The sequence below is a fragment of the Alexandromys fortis genome, unplaced genomic scaffold (assembly GCF_014885135.2).
Source record: "Alexandromys fortis isolate MF-2015 unplaced genomic scaffold, M_Fortis_MF-2015_v1.1 scaffold_78, whole genome shotgun sequence".
Taxonomy (NCBI): domain Eukaryota; kingdom Metazoa; phylum Chordata; class Mammalia; order Rodentia; family Cricetidae; genus Alexandromys; species Alexandromys fortis.
In genome coordinates, this window is record NW_026067977.1 from 6,757,959 (window position 1) to 6,785,607 (window position 27,649).

At 45.5% G+C, this 27,649-nt stretch overlaps 1 protein-coding gene and 1 long non-coding RNA gene across 3 annotated transcripts; one reads left to right on the forward strand and one right to left on the reverse strand.

Moving 5' to 3' along the window:
* Positions 1-1,454: 1,454 nt before the first annotated feature.
* Ddx20 (DEAD-box helicase 20) lies at positions 1,455-10,202 on the reverse strand. Its single transcript, XM_050157570.1, has 11 exons — positions 9,880-10,202; positions 9,440-9,534; positions 7,276-7,444; positions 6,597-6,711; positions 6,346-6,488; positions 6,069-6,207; positions 5,901-5,959; positions 4,224-4,306; positions 3,802-3,907; positions 3,595-3,696; positions 1,455-2,921 (listed from the first exon to the last, which is right to left on the reverse strand). The coding sequence occupies exons 1-11, from the start codon at positions 10,178-10,180 to the stop codon at positions 1,756-1,758; spliced, it is 2,478 nt and encodes an 825-aa protein (XP_050013527.1). The 5' UTR covers positions 10,181-10,202; the 3' UTR covers positions 1,455-1,755.
* A 225-nt stretch (positions 10,203-10,427) lies between these two features.
* Positions 10,428-15,535, forward strand: LOC126510834 (uncharacterized). 2 transcript variants are annotated; one of them, XR_007594514.1, is made up of 4 exons: positions 10,428-10,901; positions 12,203-12,374; positions 12,509-12,641; positions 14,363-15,535. It is a non-coding gene; the product is annotated as an uncharacterized lncRNA (long non-coding RNA). The 2 variants fall into 2 exon arrangements; XR_007594512.1 differs by having other exon boundaries at positions 12,203-12,641.
* Positions 15,536-27,649: the final 12,114 nt, after the last annotated feature.

The following is a 27,649-nucleotide window of genomic DNA, read 5'->3' on the forward strand; positions in this document are numbered from 1 at the left end:
TTTGGGAGTGGTTTTTGTTTTGTTTTGTTTTCCATCAGCTCTCTCCACCCTGTGAAGCTTGACTTGGGCATTTGGTGTTCAACATTTACAGAGACCCTAAGGAAACCTGCTTTGGATGACTTAAGAATGCACATGAATCCTGACTAACTAAAGGAATTCTGTATCCAAAAAAAAAAAAAAAAAAAAAAAAAAAAAAAAAAAAAAAAAAAAAAAAAAAAAAGGCAAACACAAAACAAACCTGGAGAGAATACAATTAATTTCAAGACTAATGGGTAGCCTCATCCCTAATTAAGATGCAGCAGTATTCTAATTAATCCCCTAGCAATGACAAACAATGAAGTTGGCTCTGTTGTGGCGGGGGAGGGTAGAAAGAGGTGAGTTCAATTACATAGTACTGACAGGATCTTATTTAAGTGTGTAATTAAAATCTCTACAACTTAGTAATACATTGAACCTAACCTAGGTTTGCTAAATTATTTCATCTAACTTCACAATACATGTATAGTATTGATTTTTCGGTATACGACTGACCATGCCAAATTACAGAAATCCAGGCTGAACGCTTTAAGACTAAATGCTAGGGACGTTTCACACGAAATGACAATGGTTGTGTGTTTGCTGACAACATTAGAATAAAGGGTCTACACTGCCAAGTATGTACACAGAGGAGAACTTGGCTATCTTAAAGTAATTTCTCAATACATAAGGGATTCTCTCACCTAAATCCAGTTCACAGCAAGAGCCCAACCCCAAGTTTACTGATAAAAAGAATGCTTAGCCTCTAAGTGCTATAACTTCCCTAATCATAACTTAAAGAGCTCAGAAAAATGATAGCTCCTCTTAGATCCTAGCATTCAAGGAAAAAAATTCTTTGGCGCAGATTAACATACTATGGAAAGAGTCAGAACAGAATGGACTTGTCTTCTATCACACACTGAGCACTAAGAGCTAGGCCTTTCCATTAGCCTACCCGCAGAACTAGTAGGTCCCATCTATGCAACTCACAGCAAGTTTCAACCTGGGCTGCGTAAATGCACTTAAGAGGGCCTACGAGTCCTTTACAATTTCATTCACAATCCCACTTACGGAATGAGAAATTTTCCTGGGTCAGCCTATCCATGGCTTCTAAGAGATTCATTTAGAACCCAAGAAGCACTGAGGATAAGCTGCCCCGTGAGCAGAAGGCAGCCACAGATGACACTGCCCTACTTAACACAGCGAGATGTGGGCAGCCCTCAGCTTCTTCAGGAGGATGAACAGAAAGCATCCACAACATTGACCTAAATCTGTTTTCACAGCTAGCGGAAACTACCACAGGAAGCAGAGGGCACTGAAAGATTCCCTCCTGCCTGAACCTCAAAGATCTACATGATCAGATTCCCATGAGAATGCAGTAATACAGAAATGTAGTGCAATCCTTTTGTCAGGAACTCCACAGAAAAACATTATATTCAAATTTTAACTATTTTTATTTAAGGAGTGCCATATACATCACCTTTTAAAAGGTTTCTTTTGGGAACAGCCTACATGAAGTGGCACCTTGGGGGTCTTTGGATCCAAGTTCTAAAAATTCTCTTGCAAATCTGATGAAATTGGAAAAAAAGAATATTCCTGGACCAAGTCAAAATAATCTGAAAAATAGCTGTGCCTCAGTAGAAAGCCTCAAAGTCCTCTTAAATTCCTCCAAAATGCCACCATCCCCCACTTGCTCCAGGTGAAGAGTGCACATCCATTACTGCTGACAGTCTACGGTCTTCACTGGTTACTGCGCATCATTTCTTGGAGATACGCTGTATTCATCTGGTAGGCAGCCATCCAACTGGGATGTCTCTGAGCATTCCAATAGTACGAGTGGGAAGCAACAGCATAATATTCTTGCCACGCCCTGTAATATGCCCTCCAGTACTCCTCATAATCCTGGTAGGTATCGGAGAAACTCGCCTCTGTTTCCCTCTGACAGTCATACCAAGCCTCCTCCTGGGGTTCTGTCTGGGCTCGGTAAGAGGAGCGCCGTAGTGGATTTCTCCGACTCTGCTTAGATCTCTGGCTAGCTCCTTCTTTATGCCTTGCCTTCACTGGGGTTTCAGGAGACTCCTGACACTCCACTTGACTTGGGGCATCATTTCCATTCACAACCTGTTCCAAAGGGAGCGGTCCGCCCACAGGTGTACATTCGGAGTCTTTCAACTGAGTGTCAGAAGAGCCTTCCAAATACGACTTAGCGCCCTTGCTCTGGGAAGAAGTCCTTGAGCTGCAAGAATCGCTCTCACTCTCTGAGTCCCCAGACTGGCTACTACTCGCCAGTATCTGTGCTCTATCTTCAGAGATGCGATTTCGCACAAAACCATTGTGAGGATTCACAGTCTGAGCCCCAGGCCCCGTGTAGTGCCGGATAATTTCCACAGGCTTCTCTAACCCCTCTTTAATGTAGTGCTCGTAATCCTCTACCAGTTCCGCAAAAGTCAAAGTACATGGCTGATGAACTTTGAAGGAGGAGAGACAAGGGATTTTGGGGAGGGGCCCAGATGAGGCTTCTCTGGCCTGCTGCTGGCTGCTACTGGAGAAGTCCTCAGCAGCGGTCTGATCAGAACTCTTCACTTGCTCTTCCGGTTGTGTGTTACAGCCCAACTCTTCCGGTGGAGCAGCCTTTTCTATGATCCCACACTCTGAGGGGCTTTTCACAGGAGGTTTCTGTTTGCTACTATGCTTTGATTTGTCTGAGAGTGTAGATACAGAAGTGTTTCTAGGGGAAGACATTTGGTTACCAGGAATTCTTTGAGTCTGGAAGGCTCTCTCTGGTTTCTGAACTTGCTTTTTGGGAGTCTGGGTAGGTAGACTTGGTACTCTGTGTGTATGCAGTGCAGCTTTGACCTCCACATCGCAGTCCAAGCATTCTTCCATCAGGCCAGGAGGAACGGGGTCTATATACAAGGAAGAATACATATTAAAATTCTCAGCCCAGGTATGGTGGTGCACACCTTTAATCCCAGCACCCCTGAGGAGAGAGGCAGATGGATCTCTGTGAATTAAATGCCAGCCTGTTCTACACATCACATATCAGGTAAGACAGGGCTACATAGTGAAACACTGCCTCAAAAATAAAACTGCAAAGCCTATAGCTTTGGGTTTAATACAGTAGAATACCCCTCATGTCCCAAGTAGTTACTTAACTTACCTTCTCTACTTATCAGCTATTAACATTTTTACTTAACCTACATTTTAAAGTATGCCTAAATGTCCTAATCTACAGGAAACAAATTAAAAACAGCATGTACTCACAGGCCTGTGGTGAGAATTAAATGAATTACCATGCACACAGTAGACTATGTGCTATTATTTTTATAAGCCTACCATCACTACAACTGTAAAAACGTCAAAACTTTTGATTCACAAGGAAGCCAGACATGGTGATGCATGATTTAACCCCAGGCACACAACTTTAATCCCAGCAATTCAGAGGTAGAGGCAAGCAGTCCAACCTGGTCTACATAGTGAGTTTCAGGACAGAAAGAAATACAAAGAGACTCTGTCTCAAAATAAATTAACTAACTAATTAAAAACAAACAAAAGAATGTCAAAAGAAAATGCACACACCTGGTAAAGGGAGAAGGTTGATGTTACATTTCTGGGCAATTTTCATCATCATGTTTTCTTCCTCCCCCCTAGAGCAGTAGGTCACTGTCAGTCCCAAGGTACCTAACAGTATGGAGTAATATGGAAACTCATTTCCACAGAAGCAGCAGTCCAAGCACCTTTCATATCAGACTTCTTGTGCAAGCACTAAACTTCCCTTTTCCTTACCAAAGCGGCCAGCTCTGCCAATCCGATGCATGTATGTCTCCCAGTCTAACGGAACATCCAGATTTACTACCAGATTCACCTTCTCAGCATCAATCCCACGGGAAGTCTTGAAGACAATTGTTTGTATTAATTATAGCATGGCTACCAGTGTATGCTCTTCTGGTATAACCAAAAGTCAGATTTCAAACAGGCAAATATTTAGCATTGAGAGGAAAAAAATCTATTTCCAATGACTAAGTAGGCCTAAACCATTTCAAAAATAATTTTAAATCAAACATTAGTTATTTTTAAGAAAGTACTTTCCCCAAGACTGGAAAGATAATTTATATCTCTGGCACCTGTTAGATGTATGAAATAGGGCAGCAATCTAATAACACCAAACTCCAAGAAGAACAGTCAGCCAAACCTAGCAGGAGCCTTACCAAATCTGTAGAAATGAGAACTCTGCAATGAAACTGTTTCAGTTTAGCCATAGCATCAAGGCGCTGATTCTGGTTCATGTTACCTAGAAAGACCCAAAAAAAAAAAAAAAAACTTAACACCTAAGCATGTCAGGTATGATGGCACACAACTGCCATCTGTCATCCTAGTACTCAGAGGTTGGAGCAAAAAAGCCAGAGTTCAAGGCCAGCCTAGACTCCATAAGATCTCATTTCAAAAACAGCAACAAAAACTTAAGCTAAGATACATTAGCTTAAGTATCAAATCCACAATAAGCAAGGATCATAACTCTCAGTCGTAATGTTTTAAAAGAAATAACCAAGTTAATTGTATCCTATTTACAAATGTGAAAGCTAAAATCTAAAGTCAGTATTTTCAAAATATGGTTTTAGGCAATCAATTTGAAATTCAAGAATCAATTTTAAATGGTGATATTACTAAGTCTAACAAACAGTTCTTAGGAAAAAAGTTCTTACCAACTGTTTACAAATCTTGTTTTAAGGGGGCTGGAGAGATGGCTCAGCGCTTAAGAGCACTGCCTTCTCTTCCAGAGGTCATGAGTTCAATTCCCAGCAACCATATAGTGGCTCACAGTCAACTGTAGTAAGATCTAGTGCCCTCTTCTGGCCTGCAGGCACACATGCAGACAGAACACTGTATACATAATGAATAAATAAATCATTTTAAAAAAAGGAAACAAATTTTGTTTTAAGAGTCTCTGTATGCCCGTGTCTATGTGTCTGACTGTATACAGTTGCATGTGCCTACACATTCAGAGTCCAGGAGAGGGCATCAGATACCTAGGAGCAAAAACACCCACCTGGTTTGATATGTAAATGCTGGAGTCCAAACTCCTGTGCACATGATTGCAGAGGAAGTGCTTTTAACACTGAGTTCTTTCTACAACCCACAAATCTGGTTTTGAATGTGACCCAGGGTTCAACTATCAGCGTACTAAGAAATTAATCTCCCTAGTACCTCATACTGTGTATGTTCCAGCTAAGAAGAATTACACTACATACAAAACTGAGAATAAAAATCAAAAATTTCTTTTAAGTGTTTCCTACTAATCCAGCAATTAACTCTGTGGATGAAGTGAGTGACTTCTGCCTTCCATCATCCATAAAGTCAATTAAACAGTTGGAGGTTCAGCTCCAAAGGAGAGTACTTACCAGGCATATGAAAGGCCAAGATAGGGCAGCAGAGAAGATAACTCAGCTAGTTATTAGCATGCTTTTCTATGACAGGGTCTTGCTATGCCACCCACACTGGTCCTAAAGTTAACATAGTCAAATATGGCCTCAGGCCCATGACCTTTCTGCTCTAGCCTCTAGAGTACATGCAAAATCATACCCTGCTTAAAATTTGGCATTTTAATAATGGATTATTAAAGTATTTAAGAGAATTTAAGTATCTCTGATCACCGATTTTCTAAATTGTTACTACAGACCAAGTTATTTCTTTAAAAAATTTTAATTTAATTTAAAAGATTCCAGGAGACTGATATCAAATTCCAATGAAGAAGAATAAGCCCAAATTTCCTTTATTATGAGTGTAGTCTCGCACTCGTGAAACAATTCAAGAAGTGATTTTTTTCTCCCTTGATGTGGAAGGCTTCAAGGCAACACATTAAACAAAGACAAAGAGCTGAAACTTGCCTGAAATGCATTCAGTAGGAAAACCTTTAGAAGAAAGGATATCAGCCAAATGTTGAGCTCTACAAGAAAAAAAAAAAGAAAAAAGAAAAAGATTTACAACTTTCAACTATTGCCTCATGCCTATTCTTTGTTTTTGTTTTTTTAAAATTCCCTGGATTAAGTTATTACCTGCTGTGCAAATTAGAAAACACCAAGGCTTGATTAAATGGGATTCTACTAAAAAGTTCCTGTAAATGCTGACTCTTTTCCTCAAAAATCTTATGCGCCAAAGGGTAAGAATTAACCACGTGGTAATATTGCTTCAAACCTACAAAGAAGTCAAAAGTCCCCAGTTAAAACAAGCACATCTGGTGACTTCCAGTGGCAACTATGACGCAGTCACAGTCAGTCAGACAAGGGAAGGCCACAATGTCACAGACTAGCATTACCTGAAACCTATACATACCTATGAGGCTCGGGTCACTGGGGTTCAACCTTACAAATGTGGGATCTCTCATATAACTTGTCAAAGCATTAGCCAAAAATTCAGGGTAAGTAGCAGATACTGCCAACATCTGTTTACTAGCAGGTAAAGAAGAGTAAATCCAACTGTAACATACAAGAAAACACAGACAATGAAAACTATGCAGACAGCAACCTGGAAAAGTTAAAGACACATTTGGACACAACATTTTTATAATCAAGTAGTTCTCTTACTTTATTTGCTCCTGGAAACTGCCTTCTTCTAAAAGCTTATCTGCTTCATCAAGAATAAAGAGACGGATACTGCCCGGATTCAGGTAGTCAAGTTCTATCAGCTGTTTAATTCTACCTAGATGCCAGGAAAACAACAAAACCTGAAATATTCATGTCAAATCTGTTCAAACCTCAAGAATGCTTTACAGTATTTATCCACAGGTTACACTGAAGAATTTTCTCAGTGTGCATTCACATACTAACTCACAATCTTAGTACTCTTAAATTCTCATCTTGCTGAATCCATTCTTTACCCCCCTCTCACTTCTCATTCCTGATAAATAGGGAAAACGAACATCACTGTTATCAAGACTTGAATGCAAAGGCACTGAATTCTACATTGAGTGATTTATGAGCAAATCACCAAAGACAACAACAAAAGTCTCAATCCATAACTTAGACAGGCTTCCTGAAAGTCACGTCATATGTCAGAAGCCTGTCCCATGTATTCTCAAACACGCTTCAGGACGGAGATGAACAGATTCTGTTGATAATCCGGCCATGTGTCTCACTGGTCTAACGCTCTTCACTTCTAGTGAAAGTAATTATTGCCATCATCAAAGACTCCTGTTTAGCTATGGTCACAGTCAATGCTCCCCTCCTCAAGAACTTCAGCTACCGACAGATATTAACAACTTACCAGGAGAGCCAACAGCAATATGACACTTTTTAAGTCTTGTTTTGTCTTGCGATAACGGGGTCCCTCCAATAAAGACGTGACATTCTAACCCTTCCATTTTTATTCCAATGGCTGTGATAACAGAATGTATCTGAACAGCAATTTCTCTTGTAGGAGCCAATATCAAAATCTAAAACAAATTGTAAAATATTACTTTAACAAGCCAGAAGAACACACGAGTGATACATTCATTGCATGCTGTGCTACTTTTCATTTTAAAAGAGGAGCTTCAAGACCAAAAAAACAGCAAAAAAACCAGCAATCCATTTATTTATTCAATTAATTATTAAGAACCTACTGTATGGGAGAAAACATCTAAGTTGTGAAAGAATTGCTCTCCTGGTACTCTTCATATAAACAAGATATATATATTTGTAATAACAAGTAATAAGTAGTCTTTTAAAAAAATTCAAATAGTGTCAGGCAGTGGTAGCGCACACCTTTAATCCCAGCACTCGGGAAAAAGAAGTAGGCTGATCTCTGTGAGTTCGAGGCCAGCCTGGTCTACAAGAGCTAATTCTAGGTCAGGCGCCAAAGCTACAGAGAAACCCTGTCTCAAATAAACCAAAACCAAAAACCAAAACCAAAACCAAAAAACCTAGGTTTAGAATTTGGTCTGCTGCCAAGTATCTCAAGTCAAAACTCTCAAACACACCCTAATTTACAAATAGACTAGCCACTGTCCTTAAGAAGTATATTCAATATCTCCTAGAATTTGGTAGATACAGAACTAAAGAACTCAAAGAGGTTCCTAGATGACAAATACAAGGATTCTGGGTTTAAAAAAAAAAAAAAAAAAAACAGCACTTTTAAAGATTCATCTTCATGGCAGCCACTTTTTTAAAAAAAAAGATTTATTTATTTATTTATTATGGATACAATGTTCTCAGTATTCTGTCTGCAAGTATGCCTGCAGGCCAGAAGAGAGCACCAGATCTCATTACAGATGATTGTGAGGCACTATGTGGTTGCTGGGAATTGAACTCTGGACCTTTGGATGAGCAGCCAGTGCTCTTAACCACTGAGCCATCTCTCCAGCCCGGCAGTCACTTCTTGAACTTGAAATAAAGTCAACCACAACTACTACACTCCAGAAGATGGTGGGAAGATCATATCCAATTGACTGTTTAATTCCCAGTGCCTAATGTAGTATTTATATGTAATACTGGCTGAACAAATCTTTTTGAAGAATGATCTCCCAAACCCAAATTTCCTACTAATTTGAGTAGGACAACCTTTTTTTGTTTTGTTTTGTTTTTTGAAGCAGGGTTTCTCTGTAGCTTTGGAGCCTGTCCTGGAACTAGCTCTTGTAGATTAGGCTGGCCTCAAACTCACAGAGATCCGCCTGCCTCTGTCTCTCGAGTGCTGGGATTAAAGGTGTGCACCACCACCACCCGGCTGACCATAGGACAATCTTAAAACCAATCCAAAACAACCTAAAATTGGAAAATTGGAAGATCAATACAATGCACACAAAAGATTTTAAGAACCACTGGGCAGGGGTAGGGGTGTGTCCTGGAGGCAACCACATGGTGGCTCACCATTATCTATAATGGGATCTGATGCCCTCCTCTGGCATGCAGGTGTACTTGCAGACAGAGCAATCATAACATTTTTAGAAAAGAAAGAAAACAGAACCACGTGAAGCCTGCCGGTGATGGCATACACCTTTAATCCTAGGAACTGGGAGACAGAGACGGCGAATCTCTTGTGAGTTCGAGGCCAACCTGTCTACACAGCAGGTTCTAGGTCAGCCAAGGCTACAAAGAGAAACCCTGTCTCAAAAAAAGCACAACCACACAAAATTTGCCATAGCATATTAAATAAACCGAAACTTTTACCTTCTAGGTCTAACCCCAGTTTATCAAGTGAAAGTTTTTAATTGCGTAATGATTTTAGTTGACAAATGTTCAAGATGTTATAGATAATTCCAAATTTGAAAAATAATGATACTCTTGGCCACAACTCAACGATCTTACCATCTAGTTTACTTCTGTAATTTTCAAATGGTTTGGCTTCATTCATCAAACTCACCATCTGTGTGGAGTCTGTAGTTTTTCCTAAGTCTAGCTAGAGTCCACGTGCCTACACACCCCCCTCTGGATCCCCTCCGTATTAAACTCACCTGAGTACTATAGTTTTCAAGAATAAGAGAGTCTAGAGCAATGGTGGAGAATACACAAGTTTTCCCAGTGCCAGACTTGGCTTGAACAATTAAATCTGAGGAAGAAACAAAATACTTATCATTAGCTAGATTCACTGAAGAAACTAGAGATAAATATGAGATCAGAGAATGACCAGGCTCTCTCCTAAGACCACCTAGGTGTCACCAGTACTTTTAGTTGACTCTCAAACGCGCACATAGCGTGCTTGATGATCCCTGACTCAACCAGAGCCATTTCTTCAGCCCCTTGGCCCCCGAATCTCTCTACCGATGACCGTCTCCAACGTGGACTCGATGCTACAAAGTCTTAAACATCTTCAAACTCCATCGCGCGCCCGGAGCCTCGCCGAGCCCCGCCACGGCGCCGCCCCGGAGCTCCCCCGGCTGACCCCGGTCCTCACCGAGCCCGCAGCGCCCGAGCGGGATGGCCTTGAGCTGCACGGGAGACGGCCTCTCGAAGCCGGCCGCCCGCAGCCCCTCCAGCACGGGCCGCGACAGCAGCAGCGACTCGAAATCCGCCGGCTCCGCCAGCACCACGTCCCCTGTACGCGTCCGCGGCCCGCCGATGTCGTGAGCCGTCCGCAAGCTCCACGGGGAGCCGGGGGTTGGCTCCGCAGCCGGGACCGGCACGGGCTCACGCTCCGCAGCCATAGCTGACTCCGCGGTTGCCAGGGCCGCCGGGGCTTCAAATGCCGCCGCCATGGTAGCCGCGCCTCCAGATCTCGCGATAGTTAGAGTTGAGGCGGGGCTCCTGGGAGCGAGAAGAGAAAAAACTTTATTGTCAGTATCCTGGAGAAGACACGGACACACTTGGCCTGGAAGTGGAGGGGACGAACGGAAGTCGGAGGCTGACGCTCTGGGGTTGGGTGGAGTGCGGGGGAAAATGTAGCCGGGGGAAGAGGCGGGAAGAGCGGAGGATGAAGCTACCCGTGTTGCCGCCTGCGGCCTGCAGAGGGCGTCGCGTGCCCGCGGTGGGCACCGCCCGCCTCCTGCGGCTCTGCTCCGGAATCGGGCGCCCACGGCGCGCTTTGTGACGCAGCACGCGCGTCGGTCTCGGTCTCGGCTGAGCCGCGCGGGTCTCGTTCGCCCGTGGCCACGCCGAAGTCTTCGCTCTCGCACCCTTTCGCACCCAGACGGTGCCCCGAACACACACAGCCAGACGGGGTTTACCACGCTAGGCAGCCCTGTCGCTTCGGCTCCCCAGCCCCCTAGCACAGTGCGGGCGCAGGACGGGAGCCTAACTGGACGGCCAGTTCCCAGACTCTGCTTGAGCACTCTCTCGAAAGTCTAGGCCAACAGACGACTCGGGTTCAACTCATCTTTTGTGTGCCCTTGCTGATCTCGGGTGGGCAACTAGCACACCATTTCTCCTTCCTCTAGACCCGCCCACACGACACCTGTTTAAGAGGGCTTTCTTGAAATCGTGAGTCACCACCATCCTGTCTACTCCTGGCCTTTCCCATTATTCTTATCACTACCCCCCTTGTTTGACTTTTGGTTTGAGTAGCTTAGTTGGTTGGGTTTTGCTATTGTTGTTACTGTTGTTTTGTTTTGCTTTTAAGACAAAGTCTTCCTATGCAGCTCAGGCTGGCCTCAAAATCCTCCTGCCTCAGCTTGCCAAATACTGAGATATGACAGGTGTGTGCCACACCACATGTGGTCACTCTTGATGATACAACTACCCAAAATGTTTATTGTCTCCCTCACTTACCCTGAAGACGGGAACGAACCTATTCTGACTTGTTCTCTTTTGGCCTGGTAGGAAAAAAAAAAATCTGACACATTAAACAATATTACCTTCCTCTCTTGAAATGTTCACACAGACCTGCGCAGTTTTGTCTCCTAGCCAATTCTAAATCTCAAGTTGACAAGACTTATCACAAATCTCATTTGTCCTTAAGTTAATTCTGGTCTTGTTTCCCATACATGCACTGATGTCCCCACATGCCAATTGTGTAGAAATATCTTTGGCAAGGAAATTTCACTAGAAGAGGTTCAGAAGATGGATGCTGTCTGCTTACTAATTTACAAAACACGAAGCAAGAACCTACTATCCGTATGAAAGAAGAGGAACTAATAAGGGACTAAGGATCACAGCTAATAAGGAACCAATGTGGAATTAAAGATTGCAGGCTTCCTCCTAGTTGCCCACATCTTTCATCCATTAATCCACAAATTACAAATCTGAGAATTCCTTTTTTATTTGGTTTTTCAAGACAGGGTTTCTCTGTAGCTTTGGAGCCTATTCTGGAACTAGTTCTTGTAGACCAGGCTGGCCTCGAACTCAGAGAGATCCGCCTGCCTCTGCCTCCTGAGGAGGATTCTTTTTTGCTTTGCTCTCACCCTCTTTCTAACAATTTACTGGCAGATAATGTCTCCAAATACCTCTTCCACTCCTTTTTAATTTATTTCTACTCTGGATCTTTTGGTTGTCCTAACTATTGCAGCCTTCCCTATTAGCTTCCCCGTCCAGAATCTTCCCTGTGCAGACCATGCACCCCAGAGGCATTGAAATGGCTTCCTTTGTCTGCTTTTCTGTTTCCCAAGGGTTGAAACAGCAACTTTGCTTACAAACTCTACTATTCACGCGCACTCCCAGTCAAGAGTGACTCATTCCTCACTTCTTCCTTCCTTTCCTAGTTTCTTCTCCTGTTCCTGTGACAAAATACTTGGACAAAAGCAACTTAAGGAAAAGGGGTTTTCTTTTGTTTTTCTGGACTGCAGTTCGAGATACAGTCCATTATGCTGGGAACCTCAAGGCAGAAGGAGCTTGAAGCAGCTGGCCAGGGTACATCGCGTTCAAGAAACAGGGAGCAATGAATGCTTGCTAGTGAGAAGCAACTTTCTCCACTTTATGCATGCCAGGAACCCTGCCCAGAGAATGGTCCCACCTACAGTAAGATGGGTCTTCCCACAGCAATTCACCTAAAGGGTCATCACCCAGGGCTCAAAGGCACACCCTCAGGTCATCCCAGGTCCTGTCAAGATGACAGCTAGTACTCATCATTACGTGTCCTTTCCTTTTTTGAGATGTTTGCCTGTTCATGTTCATACCATGAAGGCCCATATTTCCACATGGTGTGACAGCCAAGTTCTCGGGCCATGGTGGATATCCCAAGCAGTCACGTCTCCTGCCAGACAGGCCATCACTACCTAACAAAAGGTCAGGATGTGGTTTTGCTTCTTTCTCTGTAATTTGGAGGATGCCTGATAGAGATGTTAATTCAAGCCTACATGACAGCTAGCATACGCAGCAGACAGAGCAGACAGGTAGTTGTGGACATGAAGAAAAGCCATTCACCTGGTTACCTAGGAGACAGAATGCTAATGTATTTCCCCTAAGTTAAGTTTTGGTATAAAGACAGTTTGGAGAATAAACGAGAGGAATTCTTCGGGATATCAAGAGGAATCTCTGAGAATCTCCCTCCCGATGAAACCGTGTGAGTCGTGTCTTTATTCCCGTCTCCTCACGCTGGTCCGGAGAAAGATAGTTTATTTTGGGGTCTGGTAGAGAAATAATTTATGGTCCAGGCTAGCACCGGATTCTGACAATACCATCATGAGAAACCAAAGCTTTTCTAAAGTAGGTGGAAAGATGAAGAAAATGTGGGTTTTACAGTGGGATAGTAAGCAGCCTTATTATAAAGGAAGACAATTCTAACAGACACTATGCCAAGTGAAGTCATTCAGAGAAGAACAACTACAGTATTCTTCCATTTGTGTGAGCCCGCGGAGTGAATCCGACTCACAGATGTAGAAAATAGAATGGTTGTTAGCCAGAGTAGGGAGATGGGCAAGAGAGAGCTGTTATTTAGTGGATGTAGAGTTTAGGATTTGGAGGACAAACAAGTGTGGGAGACCTTGTTTCACATCAACGTAACTCCCCTTAACACTTGAACTGTACACCGAATAAGCACCAAGTGTACTGACCACAAGGTTTTAAAATCATAACTTTTAAAAAGTTTCTACCGCTATGGAAGATGGGTCCTCAGGTAAAGGTACTTGCTTCCAAGTACCTTGACCTGGATTTTTTTTATATTTATTTATTATGTATGCAATATTCTGTCTGTGTCTATGCCTGCAGGCCAGAAGAGGGCACCAGACCCCATTACAGATGGTTTTGAGCCACCATGTGGTTGCTGGGAATTGAACTCAGGACCTTTGGTAGAGCAGGCAGTGCTCTTAACCTCTGAGCCATCTCTCCAGCCCCAAGCCTGACCACTTGAATTCCAGCCAGGGACCCACATGGCAGAGGGAGAGAACTGACTTCTGCAAGTTCTCTATGACCTCCACGTGCATGCTGTCATGTGCACATACCCACACCATGCACATGCATACTGTCATGTGCACATACCCACACCATACACATACATACTCAACTTTTTATTCTACCATTACAGAATATCCAGTATTCTGATTTTTAAATGTATAATGAAAAAATAGCCAAAAGAATTCATACTATATTAATAAAAACATTTGCCCTTATGAAATGGGAGGAGAGGATTCAAGTACTCACTTTGTCTATTTTGATATTTGTTAGGCATTTTCAGAAGACATTTTGAATGTAGTTTTTTTGTTTGTTTTTGTTTTTTTGTTTTTCGAGACAGGGTTTCTCTGTGGCTTTGGAGCCTATCCTGGAACTAGCTAACAATAAAAAGGAGGTTAACTGAACAGCTTGAACTGGCATTAAATCAGTTAATGCAGTTGGATAAGGCAGTTTGTGCTATCTAGTCCAGTGCTTGAGAAGCTGAGGCTGGGGGATCAGCATAAGTTTAAGGCCAACCTAGGGTACATAGTGAGTACCAGCCTGGGCTACAGAGTAAATGCATGTCTGGAAACAATCACTGATAACGTCTTTAAAAGGATCACTGATTTTGTCTTCAGGTATTCTATCTGTGCCCTGTGCTTCAGGACTGCAATTCCAGAAATAAAAACAAGAAGACAGGATCCTATAAATGTGGGCCTTGAAGTTCTTCTGGTGGGATGCTCTCTGGATGAACAGAAGCAAAGCAAACAGAAGAGAGATAGCACTGCTTTTGATCTTGGTGATGATAAAGGACGGTTGTGATAGTGAAGAATGAGATGAATGTGGTGATGGTGACAACGGGGCTCAGCTCATATTCTTGTGGGAAATCACATCACATGAGATGGATACTGCCTTCTCCATTTCACAGTGAAAGAAGGCAAGACACGTAACCAGCTGCAATGCCTATGAAGCACAACAGTATTATGGCAAAATATCCATAAAGGCACAAGAGTGGCTCTCACATTGGTGGTAGCTAACAGCACTCAACAGCAGCAAAATCACACCACATGTTAGAAACCTAGCCCAGCTTCCTGAAACTAATGAGGTCATGGATCATAGACGAGAATCTGTTGCTACCACTTTGTTAGACCAGCATAACTCCCAATTACATTTTAAATAGTATTCTTAAACTTGCAGGTAAGGGTAGCTACCACTCCTCATCAAAGAAGCTTCTATTAGCCAGACAGTGGTGGCTCACGCCTATAATCCCCACACTCAAAAGGCAGAGGTAGGTGGATCTCTAAGTTCGAGGCCCGTCTGGTCTAGAGAGGGAATTCCAGGATGGTCAGAGCTACACAGAGAAACCCTGTCTCAAAAAAAAAAAAACAAAAGAGGAGGAGGAAGCTTCTCTTTGCAGCAAATAGAGCCCACGGTGGAAAACACAGCTGGACACAATGTAGAGATCAGTGGATCCACCCAGCCCCAGTGGAAACCCATACAGCACAGCTCCTGCATCTACAGCTCGGGGAACATCACAGAAGAGGAAACAAAAAGATGGTAAGAACCAGCATGTCAGGAAGTCTGCTCTGAAACAGTCTCCCCTAGAAATGGCTGCATAAACAAGACCAGACAATGCCAGTTTCAACAGACATGCTAACACAGAACTGGGGATATCTCATGGGTCCCATCCCTAGAAAAAGAACTTCTGAGAGAAGGAGAATTAGCTTCTTCCCGGGATGAGCCTCTTTACTGGGTAGCCAACACAAAGTAGTCAGCCCTGAAGCCATATACCCACAAGCAATAAAAACAGACTCAGCAACTTGTATTTAATATATTTGTGCGTATATATGTGCATATATATATATATATACACATGTGCGAGTGTCTAACAATAATAAAAAAAGAGGCTATCAATTTAAGAGTGGGAGGTGTGGAAGGAGCTTGAGGGAAGGGACTTGCGAGGGGCTAGAGGATAAAAAGGGAAGGGGGAAGTGACATAATTCAATTTTAGTTAAAACTATTTTGTAAAAAGGGAGGTAGAAAACTGAGATGACATCATTCCAAGTCCACATGGCTCTGGTCTCAAGCCCGGGCATAAGGACGATATCCGGGAGCCTCTTTCCTGAAGGCTCTTCCTAAGATTCACAGGAGCCCTGAAATTACCTCCTCAGCTACGGAAAGGAAGTGACCAGGCAGAACAGAACAGTCTGGGCCAAGGATGGCTTCCAGTAGAAGGAAAGGACTTCAGAGGCCTGTGCCCAGTGATGGCTCATAGACAACCACGAGCCGAGAGAAGTCCTCAGCAGCCAGGTAAAATGTGCCCAGCGCTCCAGTAGTCACGGGAATGTCATCAGGGACGGAGGGAAGAGGGCAGGCTCTTCTCCAGGCAGGCCTAAGGTTACTAGGACTGTAATAGATTTGTGACCAAGAGTGCTCAGAGTGAAAATCCCCACAGTGTGCTCCACGCAAGGAGTGGAAATCAGTGGGGAGACCAAAAGGTAACGTTAGCAAAAAACTTTTAAGGTTGTTTGGGTCCAGTTTCAGATTCTGCTCCTTTTGGTTCCCTTTAACCCGCGCCCCAGACTTCACACTGGGAGCAGTCCCAGGCCTGCTCCTGGCTTCTTCCATTTGTTTACATTTCCCAGTAAATAAACTATCAGCCTCTCAAGGGATTCTGTCGCTTTAAGCTACCTGTCCCAGCACCAGGTTTGGTGGACCTAGGAAATACTGAACGGGTGGCACTTTCCTGCAGAAATCTCTGTGCTAGGCCTTGTACCCACAGCAGCGGTTCTGTAAACTCATGCCCACCCCTGTCAAAGAAACTCGCTCTCCCCTCTAAGAGACCACTTTTCCTAAAGAAAGTAACATTTTACACTTTGTAGGCATTCTGTTAGGACATTTGTTGTGTATGATGTTTTGCAGATACAAATATTGTGTAGTTCTGCTGTTGGGATCAAATTGTGTGCGTCACTTATAGCTAAATCCACAAAGTATTTTCCCTCAAGGGTTGAACTTGCAGCAACCATTGTGGGTAAATACGGACTGGGGTTGGGCGCTGTAAGACAGAGGACAAAGGCAAGCGATCATTTGATTAGCAGATGAAATATGAGGGCACTGACTATTGGGTGGACAGTGTCAGCCTCCTGGCCTCTGGCAAGGTCACACCAAGGATCCAGCCTTCTGAAGCCACCTCCTCAAACCAAAATCCTTAATTTCTCCTGACCTGCAAAGTCTCTGGTACTTTGTTCATGCCACGCCCACAAAGACTTTGCAGGAAGGGCAGTGGTGGTTCACGCCTTTAATTCCAGCACTCGGAGGCAGGTGGATCTCCGTGAGTTCAAGGCCAGCCTGGACTACAAGAGCTAGTTCCAGGATAGGCTCCAAAGCTACAGAGAAACCCTGTCTTGAAAACAAAACAAAACAAAACAAAAGACTTTGCAGGAACCTGAAGAGAGAGACCCCTGTGAACTGAAGAAATAAGAGTTAGGCCCAGATGGGTGTAGAGGTTCACAGGGATTACTTCTGAGCCCAGGAAGAGGCTAAAAGGATCTCACTCACTGGATATATAAAAAAAATAAGGCTTGTGTCTTCAGGCTTCCCCTGCATTTGAGGATCACTAGGGAAGGTGACAAGCAGAGAAGAAAACAAATATTGCAATCCCTTTTTTGTCATTTGACCCTCAAGCCAACAGCAGCGTATTTGGATTAATCCACCCATATTTCTTCATTCATCCATATAAATCTTCTGAACACCCCCTACAAAGTACTCAAATGTTGAAGATGTAAAAATAGTACAAAACAATTAGGGTAGTCACCAATCTGATTACAGAGGAAGGTCAGGTCAGGTATCTCTCCGTTATTGCTAGGAATCTTTGGGTTCCTGGGTGTTTTCCTGGCACCAGGTTTCTCCCTGACCTCATAATGGCCCCCTGTATCAAGATATCTCTTTTATTATTCTCGCCTTTGTTCCACCCCCAACTTGACCATCCTGATTCCTCGTGTTCTCATCCCCAGTCCCCTTTCCTCCACTCCCCAACCTCAGGTTACCCAGGACATCTCACCTGTCTTCTCTTCCCAGGGAGATCCATGCATCCCTCTTAGGATCCTTCCTGTTACCTTGCTTCTCTGGAGCTGTGAACTGTAGTCTGCTTATCTTTTGCTTTACATCTAATATCCACTTAGGAGTGAGTACACACTGTGTTTGTCTTTCTGGGTCTGATTGCCTCACTCAGGATAGTTTTTTTCTAGTTCCATCTATTTGTCCGCAAATTTCATGTCACACCCCCCCCATTGAGTAAAACTCAATTGTGTAGATATACCACATTTTCTTTATCCATTCTTCAGTTGAGGGGCATCTAGGTTGTTTCCAAGTTCTGGCTATTATGAATAATGCTTCTATGAACATAGTTGATCAAGCGTTCTTGTGGTATGATTTAGCATCCTTTGATGCCCAAGAGTAGTATCTCTGGGTCTTGAGGTAGATTGATGCCCAATTTTCTGAGAAAACTGCCATACTGCTTTCCAAAGTGACTGTACAAGTTTGCATTCGCAAGCCTTTAATTCCAGCACTTGCGAGGCGGAGACAGGCAGCTCTTTCAGAATTCGAGGTCAGCCTGGTCTAAAAGAGCTAGTTCCGGGACAGGCTCCAAAGCTACAGAGAAACCCTGTCTCAAAAAAAAAAAAAAAAAAAAGTAAGTTTGCATTCCCACCAGCAGTGGAGGAGTGTTCCTCTTACTCCACATCCTCTCCAACATAGGCTGTCATTAGCATTTTTGATCTTAGCCATTCTCACAGGTGTAAGATGGTATCTCAGAGTTCTTTTGATTTGCATTTCCCTGATAGCTAAGGATGTTGAACAACTCTTTAAGTGTATCTCAGTCATTCGAGATTCTTCTGTTGAGAATTCTTTGTTTAAATCTGTAGCCCATTTTTAAATGGGATTATTTGGTATTTTGGTGTCTAGTTTCTTGAGTTCGTTATATATTTTGGAGATCAGTCCGTTGTCAGATGTGGGGTGGGTGCAGATCTTTTCCCATGCTGTAGGCTGCTGTATTGTCTTATGGACTGTGTCCTTTGCATCAGTGCCTGTGTTGCTGGTGCCTTCATCCAAGAACTGATGGAAGCAGATTCAGAGATCCACAGTCAAGCACTGGGCCAAGCTCTGGGAGTCTAGTTGAAGAGAGGGAGGAGGGGTTATAAGGCCAAGGGGAGTCAAGATCATCACAGAGAAACCCACAGAAACAGCTACCTGAGCTTATAGGAGCTCTCAGACTCTGGATCAACAGCTAGGGAGTAGACATGGGGCCAGCATAGTCCCTCTGCATGTGTGTGACAGTTGTGTAGCTTGGTCTTCTGTAGGGCCCCTAGCCCTGGGACCAGGACCGTTCCCTGGCACATGAGCTGCCTCTTTGAAACCTATTCCCTAAGGTGGGATGCCTTGCCCAGCCTTGATGCAAGGGGGAGGAGCCTGGTCCTGCCTCAACTTGATATATATCATGCTTTGTTGACTCCCATGGGAGGCCTTACTCATTCTGAATGGAGACAGAGAAGTGAATGGGGTGGCGGGGGGGGGGGGGGGGGGGGGGGGGGGGGGGGGGGGGCGGGGGGGGGGGGGGGGGGGGNAAAAAATAGAAGAAAACAACGGAAGTCACTGACCTCAAGCACAAAAAGGTGGCCTCTTTCAGTGTAAAGCACAGAGTACTCTGGACGTCAAGGATATCCCGCTAACGCAGATGTGAAGAATTAGGAAAGACCTAGGGGTCAAAGTTAGGACTGATTGAAAATGAGACCCCAAGTTAGAAATTTAGTTCTCTGGGAAGATCTGCCCTAATGGAGAAGTCTGGGGTAAAAGTGACACAGTAGCTTAAGACCACAAGTTCACATGCTCCAGAGCTTCCTTCCTGCTAGCCAAATGGTTGCTCTAGCTCCAACCATCGCGTCTTCATTCCAGACATTAGGATGAAGGAAGCGTCAACACAGAAATAGGAAGAGTAGAGGTCAGCACGCCAGGTGCCCCCTTGCATGGTTTGTTTTGTTTTATGATTATGATTGTTCTGTTGGCACATGTGTGGATGTACTTCGTGTGTCCATAGTCCTGGAACTGGAGTTATGGTGGTTGTGAACCACCATGGAGGTGCTGGGACTCGAATCTAGGGCCTTTGCAAGAACAAGTGCTTTTAACTGCTGAGCCATTTCTCTAGCCCCAGAAGCCCTCCTTTTAAAAAGAATGTTCTCAAAAATCAGCTACACTCCTACATGGCATTTCACTAATCAGAACTTAACCCATAGAGTCCTGCCTATCTTTAAGGAAATCTGGAAACTCTATCTGTATGAATCGGTTCTCTCCCTTCATCACGTGGGTCCTGGAAATTGGATTCAGATCATCAGCCTTGGCAGCAAGCACGTTTACTAACTGAGCCATCTTGCTGGGTCCATTGGAAGTATACTTATTCTTCTAAACAACCGATGCCCATTTAACTTGAACTACAGGCTACCAAAGGAGGTCTATTACTACAGAAGCGGGCGGGAATTACAGATGAGGAAATTAAGAGACTTCCATATCTTCCCAGAGTTAGTGAAATCTTAGAAAACTCTGGAGACTGCATAGAAGTTGTTGCTCTTATCGCAGAAAGAGATACCAGAGGCCTTAAGATGCAGAAGACCAAAGCACATTTCTTTTTTTTTTTTTTTTTTTTTTTTTGTGAATGGCTGTTTTGCCTGCATGAGTGTCTGTGAAATAGTTTGTGTTCCTGGTGCCCAAGGAGCCAGAAAAGAGTGTCAGATACCCGGGAACTGGAGTCACAGACGACTGTGAGCTGTTGTGTGGGTTCTGGGAATCGAATCTGAGTCTTCAATAAGAGCAGTCGGCATTTTTAACCACTGAGCCATCTCTCCAGTTTGCCATAGCACATTCTAGAACTTCTTAGAATGAAAGTGGAGGGAGAGCGTTGGCTGCTTTTTTCATTGCTGTGGCAAAACACCTGACAGAAGCAGCTTCCATGAGGAGAGATTTATCTGGTAATAAATTCGGCGGGTACCACCCGTCGTGGCCCAGAAAGACTGGCAGACGGAATGGCTGGAACAGGGCGGTCTGTGGCTTTGGGAGCTGTTGCTGCATGGTTTGTTCATACCTTGGCAAATCAGAAAGCAGACAGTAGGACCCAAAGGAGGACTGAGCCGTAATCCTCAAGGCCCACTCTCAGTGGCCTATATCGTTATCCAGGCTTCATGTCCTCCACCTCCCCAAAACTGTACCACAAGCTGGGGACCAGAAACACATGAGCCTGCTGGGGACATTTCCCAGTCAAACTCTAACAAAGTGAGCTTTGAGGAGGTAAGAGAGGTAAGCTGGAGGCCAGGCTTCGTTACCCACAGAGACTTTCAAGAGCAATGGGAAACAGCCACTGCCATCTGATAACTCCTCAGAAGAGAACCTGTTCAGGGTCCCAGAGCTCCCGAAGCCAACCAGAGCCCAGACTCCTACCTCTTCTGCCTGTCCTAAAAGAGCTGGCAGCCCAGCTGGGAAAAAGCGATCAAGTATGAGCTATGCAAGCAGCCCAAGCTGGTGTAACATCCTGAGCGGTACTGACATTTTTCAGGTCCTTCCTTGCTCAAAGTGGGGCTGTCATGTGGGAGTGAGAAGTTCTGAGAAACTGAGGGAAACAGCTTTGGGGATTCAGAAAGCAACGGCTCTCTTTCTTCTCCGTTCTTCTCGTTCTTACACCAAGTCAAAGTGCTTTAAAGGGTGCCTGAAACTCAGAGGAAAACTGCACGCTGGATGTCTTCCTTCCCTGAGCCCAGCACTCAGGGGGCGGTGTCAGTACCTGGAGCTGAAACTGGTGTCCCCGGGAGAAGTGGGGCTGATATTCTCTACTTCTCGTCCAGCATGCAGCTTCTCCCCGCAACTCCTCAGGCAGTGGGGGCGGCAGGAGACCTTAGCAGGCAGACAAGTCTCAGGAAGCTATTCTGGGTAAGAGAACAGTCTGTGAAGGGGCGTGGAAGCATCAGGAACTTTAGAAGCTTAGAGAAGGTAAGTCCTCCAGTGTGAACGGAGGCTGGGATGGCAGCCGTCCGAGAAATGAGGCTAGAGGGATGTATTGGCTCCAGGTTAAGGAATGCCTCGTTTGTCACCGCGAGGAATATACAATGAGCTTGTCATGCTCTTCCAAAGAGGGCCGTGTTATATAACAGTGAAGAGAACCACGGTTGGAAATAGAAATGGGACACGATTCGCCGGAAGCTGGAGGAGCTAGAACTTAATTTGCAAACCTGGGCGCATCGCTAAGCTTCATATCTGCTGAGGCAGATGATGGCAAGGCGCTCTTTGCACCCGGCTTGCAGACCTGCCGGCTCCTGGGTCTTGCTTTCTCAGCTCCAGCACTGGCTGTGTGCTGCTCACCCTGAACCTCCGCTGGCTTCTGTCCCCAGACTTTCCCACTTCCTCTGTCCCATTCTCCAGTTCATGCGCAGTAAAGGAACACAACCTTGCCTCAAATTTATCAGTGCATTGTCCCGACACCCGACTCAATTGTGATTGTCCTTTCCTAACAAGGAGAATAACCTATTTTACAAATGTCCCACGGCCACATCAATGGAATTTTCAGTACTTCCTCAGAATGGAACTGGGTATGGGCGATTTGCACCAGATGTCTAAGCCCCTGCAGTTTGAACAAGCACCTCTGGCTACAAGAATCTGCAGGGCTGGCTTTGGGATCAGAGCCCTAGGCGGTCCTCCTACGTCTACTCTGACCAGATTCCCCTCTGCTCAGGGCCCAAGTTGATTGATTGCCCCATTTAACACCACTGCCCCAATCTTTAGAGAGGAAGGCGGTGTGTTTGCTCTTCTTCTGAGAAAGGGGCCCAATTCATTCTTGTCCAAGCAGGATAATAAATAACCTGTCCCTTTTGGCAGGGAGTTTATTAGAGACTGACAGGACATTTAACAATAACCGGGGGCCTGTGATTTATTAGGTAGGGAGATTTGTGGTGTCTCTAAAGCCGGGGATGTGGAATTTAATTGATAAAGAGGCTGTCACCCTCTATGAAGTGTGCCCAATTGAATATGCATTGGAAGGGATTCTCTCTGGGGCTGTCAGGAAGCCTTTCTACTGATCGCAGTCGCCTCCTAGGCATGGTGAGGTCTGCTGGAAATCGGAGTGAGAGATAAGTGGCTGGGAGGGGACCCTGGAGAGGGCCCAGAGGCTGGTGCACCCGTTGGTTGCTGGGCCTCTGGAAGAGTATGACACAGATGAGCAAAGGAAAAGGGATTTCACGATCCTAGGTGAAGACTCCGCTCAAGAGCCCTTTGCTTTTCTTCTGTGAGCTGCTCAAGAGAGCGAGAGGCCCTTAGCACCTACAGCCTAGAAAGAGGGAGAAATGAAAGGGTTACAAGTCATGAAAGATTCATTGTGGAATTCTAAACTTTCTGGACCAGAAACAGCTTTCTCCCCTTCTTTGCCTGGCCCTCCAGCCACTACCACCAGCACCAGCACACACACACACCACCCCCCACACACACACCCACACACCAGCATGACCACTACCACCATCACCAGCACACACACCCCCACACACCAGCATGACCACTCCCACCACGCCACTTACTTCACACTCCTGGGAGCCCTAGCAGCAGCTCCTGCTGTCACTCCTACAGAGCCACGGAAACCAGGAGGGATGGAGCCTCACCTTGCTCCTGCCATTGTCTTCCACCCTCAGAGGTCCCAGAATCCAGGCTGAGAGCCTGGACACCAATGCTTGCGCTGGGGTAAGGTGGGGTAGAGCACCCAGCCACCTACCCACCCTTCCACCTCCGCCTGCCCGCTGTCAGGGAGACGTTTCCATCAGAGAAGGCAGAGCTCTGTCCTTAGGCCGCCCTGAGCCTTTGCAAGGCAGCACCACTCACTCACGGTTTGCTCTCTCCCCACCCTCTGGGTTTCTGCTCAGCCTTAAACAAGGCCATGTAAGGCGCGGAGAGGGACTTTCTGCGGCCAGAGCCTGTTTGCCTCCTCTGATCCTCCCGCATCTATTCTTAGGTCCCAGGAGATTGGTCTGCCCCCTTGCTCCCTCCAGGGAAAGGGGGAAGGGGGGGGAGGCAATAGCCAGAAAGGAAATAATTGTCACTGTCTAATCTGAGCCTCGGTGGTGACACTGAGGGACCTCTGAGTGGGATAGATACAGCAACTGACTTGATCAAATCAATCCTCTCCTGCAACCTTGTTAAATTAAACTGACAGCTCCGAGAAGAGGAGGGAGGCGGCAGGATCATCGCCTCTGCTAGGGTGGGGAGGGCACTGGTAAGAGGATCAGACAGAGGCAGAGCATCAGCCGGTCCTTTCCCTTATTTGCTGACTATAGGGAGGTGATGGGATTTGTGGCTGTGCCCTGCTGAAGGATCTGTCTGAGCCCAGGATGTGGAAACTGATGCAGAGGCAGACTGCTGCCTCCCAGGAAGCCTGGCAAATTCCCCTGGCACTGAGGCCTCGCGCACATTTAGAACACATCTTGTGACATTTCTAAGGGCCTTCGTGTACTTTCCCTCCGTGACAGGCAAGCAGTAATAGGAGGGCTAGCTTCACGCTGCTGCTAAAGAAACTGAGGCAGTAAAGACTAGGGAGCTGACCTACAGTCAACCCAGGAACCCAGACTTCTTGCTTCCTAGTCCTGGCACACACCGTGGCCTCTAGCTTTGCACCATATGGCAGGATTTCCTAGGATTTAGTCCCTAGAGATTGGCCTTTTCTTCCACCCACTAGAATGTAAGCTGCGCAGCCTGCATACCGGGCCATCAGGAAAATGCCAATTCCCAAACGGCCTTGCGCAGACTACCTGTAAAACACATGGCTAGTTTCCAAAGATCAGGAGGCCATTCCAACATGCTCCTGTCCCTTGCCCACACGCCCAAGCCCTTCTGCATCATTTCCACTCACTCTAATTGTAATTAAGGGCAGGAGGCAAGGTGGGAAGATATTGTTAGCAGCCCCAGCAAACAGCGAGAGTAGGCGGACAACACGGATACCCTGCTGGCTTCCTCACCTGTCACCCAGTTCCTCACCTGCCAAAGCTCATTTTCCACTCGCCAGGAGGTGTGAGCTCCTTGGGTGTCTGAGCCACGCATACGCTCTCACGCATGCACAGGGACAGAGCACCACTGTGAGCAGAGCCATTCCTCACCCGCATGCCCTGGTTCTCACGTCAGGTACACACCAATGATGCTGTTGACACATGGCCCCTCTCAATCTCTTCTTCAGTAGGGAGCACAGGGGACGGGGATTCTGCCAAAGACGGAGAACACCAATCACTGGGCACAGCTGGGATCTTCTCACACCTTGTCTCCCAAGCACGCTCATTACACACCCCAGGCTGCAGGCTAGTTAACGAGCAGCCTGCAGGCAGAGCGGAGGTGGAGGATGTGCTTAGAGAAGAGGTCCTAGGTTGTTTTCTGTTGCTGTGATTAAAAAAAAAATCACAACCAAAAGCACCTCAGGAGGAAAGAATGTATTTATTTGACTCTCAGTTTGCATCCCTTCATAGAAGGAAGTCAGGGCAGAAACGCAAGGCAGGAACCTAGAGGCAGGAATGGAAGCAGAGGCCACAGAGGAACACGGCTTACTGGCTTGCTCTTCATGGCTTGCTCAGCCTTCTTGCTTATACAGCCCAGGACCACCTGCCCTGGGGTGCCATGGTCCACAGTGGCCTAGGCCTTCCCACATCAGCCATTAATCGAGTAAATGCCTCACAGATTTACCTGCAGGCCAGTCTCATGAGGACATTTTCTCAACTGAAGTTTCCTTCTTCCCAGATGACTTAAGCTTGTACAAGTCAAGTTAACAAAACAAACAAAAAACTAACCACCACAGAAGACAACAACTGGAAACATCATCAAGGGGAGTGCGTGCCATGGCAGGCCTACATTGACCTCATTCCCCACGTCACCACTCATGCCCTGGAAAAGGCTAACGGTACACAGACAGGGGATACTCGACAAATACCACTGGCCTTTTAAACTCCGCCTTAGTGTTATGATTGGCTACACTCAACCCCAGCAACTCCAGTATAGCTGAAAACATTGACTAGGGCACTTCTAAGGAAAGGATTTGGATTCCTTTAGAACAGTGGTTCTCAACCTTCTAATGCTGTGACCCTTTAATACAGGGCCTCTTATTGTGGTGACTCCCAATCATAAAAGTATTTTCATTGGTACTTCATAACTGTAAGTTTGCTACTGTTATGAATTGTAATATAAATATCTGATATGCGACCCCCCAAGGGGTCTTGACCCACAGGTTGTGAGTAGCTACTCTAGAGGGGAGACGGAAGGGAAGGAGGTCTTGTCTGGGGGGGGGTCAGTGGTTGCAGTCCATTGGGCATGATTCCTATGCTAATTCTTGGTAACCTCGGGCAGGTCACTAACACTCTATACCTTGCTTTCCTGGCTTGTAAAATAATAATACACTTAGGCAGGAAATTCAGACTGTTAAGAGTGTTTAAACCCGCATCAGTCACAGAGGACAAGCCTGAGACCCAAAGATGTTATCTTATTGGTTCAAGGCCACACAATGAGCAGACTGGCTGAGAGGGTAGATTCTGGAGTGAAGGTGGGTGGATCTAGCATCCCCTGAGGCAGGTGTCACTGTCTCACGTTTTCCCTCTCTCCTCTGAAGAAAGGAGAACTGAAGATCCACATCCCTAGTTTCAAAAAAATAAATAAATATGGGCCTGATACGAGGGAGGCTCCGTGCATGCCATGTCAGGACTCTTTCCATTGGCAGACTAGAGATTCAAGTTTTGGTTATCATCTTTTCCAGCCTTCCCATGGAGTCACAAGCCTTGATTTTCCTACAAGGTCCTCTGTGGCTCCAAAATTCTATGTTGTACATCGGAAATCTCAAATGCAAGTTGTTTTCAAAACTCTCCACGCAGAGACCCAAAAGACCATTTGGGGGAATTCATTACTCGCCCTCCATCGCCTCCTTCGTTTTCTACGGATGATGATTCACGGGGGAATGATCACAGCAAAGGAAGCCTGCCCGATGCTGGGGAGGAGGAGGCCGTCAAACTCCCCAGCGTTCAACTCCTGTGTCTGCTCAGTTCCAGTGCTTTGGTGTGCACAGCCATTTGTAAAGTGTGACGCTATTTCTTGGCTGCCTGCCTTTCCTATCTGGGAACCCGAGTCTCTTGGTACAGACCATGGCTGATGGTCGTCACTGGAGACTCAGAAGAGAGTTCTGCCTGTCAGCTGTCATCCTTGGCTCTGCTTCCTTTCAGGGTGTCCTGGTTGAAATCTCTACTCTGCTCCAAGTTGACAAGTGATTAGCGCTTGCTCAGTTCCTTGGCCCCTACAAAATACCAGAAGAGTCTGAGGAGCCAGCCTGGTAGAGGCCAAACCTGAGAACTGACCTCATTTTCTGCTTACCTCACAGCCTCAGGAGGAGCAGATAACCTCCCTTAATCACTTGCTAACAAGTCTCTCCCTGACAGGCTGGCAACCCCTGGTGCTTGCTTACAGCTGGTGGAAGGGGCCAAGTAGTAGGTAGGAAAATAGCTTTTACCCTGAGTTCCAGGACCTGGTAAGATTACAGAGAAGCCAGTGTTGTGCCTCTAGAGAGGTAGACATTGTAGAATGTCCTCAGGAGGGTCCAGAAAGCAAGCCGCTAGCCTTCTTGGTACAATAGACATCTACCAGCATTGGTTTGCACAAATACCATAAGTATTTCCCTTAACCAACATGCCTCATTTTCTCTAACATTCTTTAGGTTTTCTTTGTAGTTGGGATTCTGACAACAAAAAAGTTGACAAAATAGAAATATTTATTCCCTAAGGAGTGAAGAAACCATAGCTTAGGTGCTGTAAGCACCAAGCCTGCAGCTACCAGTAATTCCAGATCATGACAATCAGCCCGCAGATTAAACATGTGTTATTTACACTAAC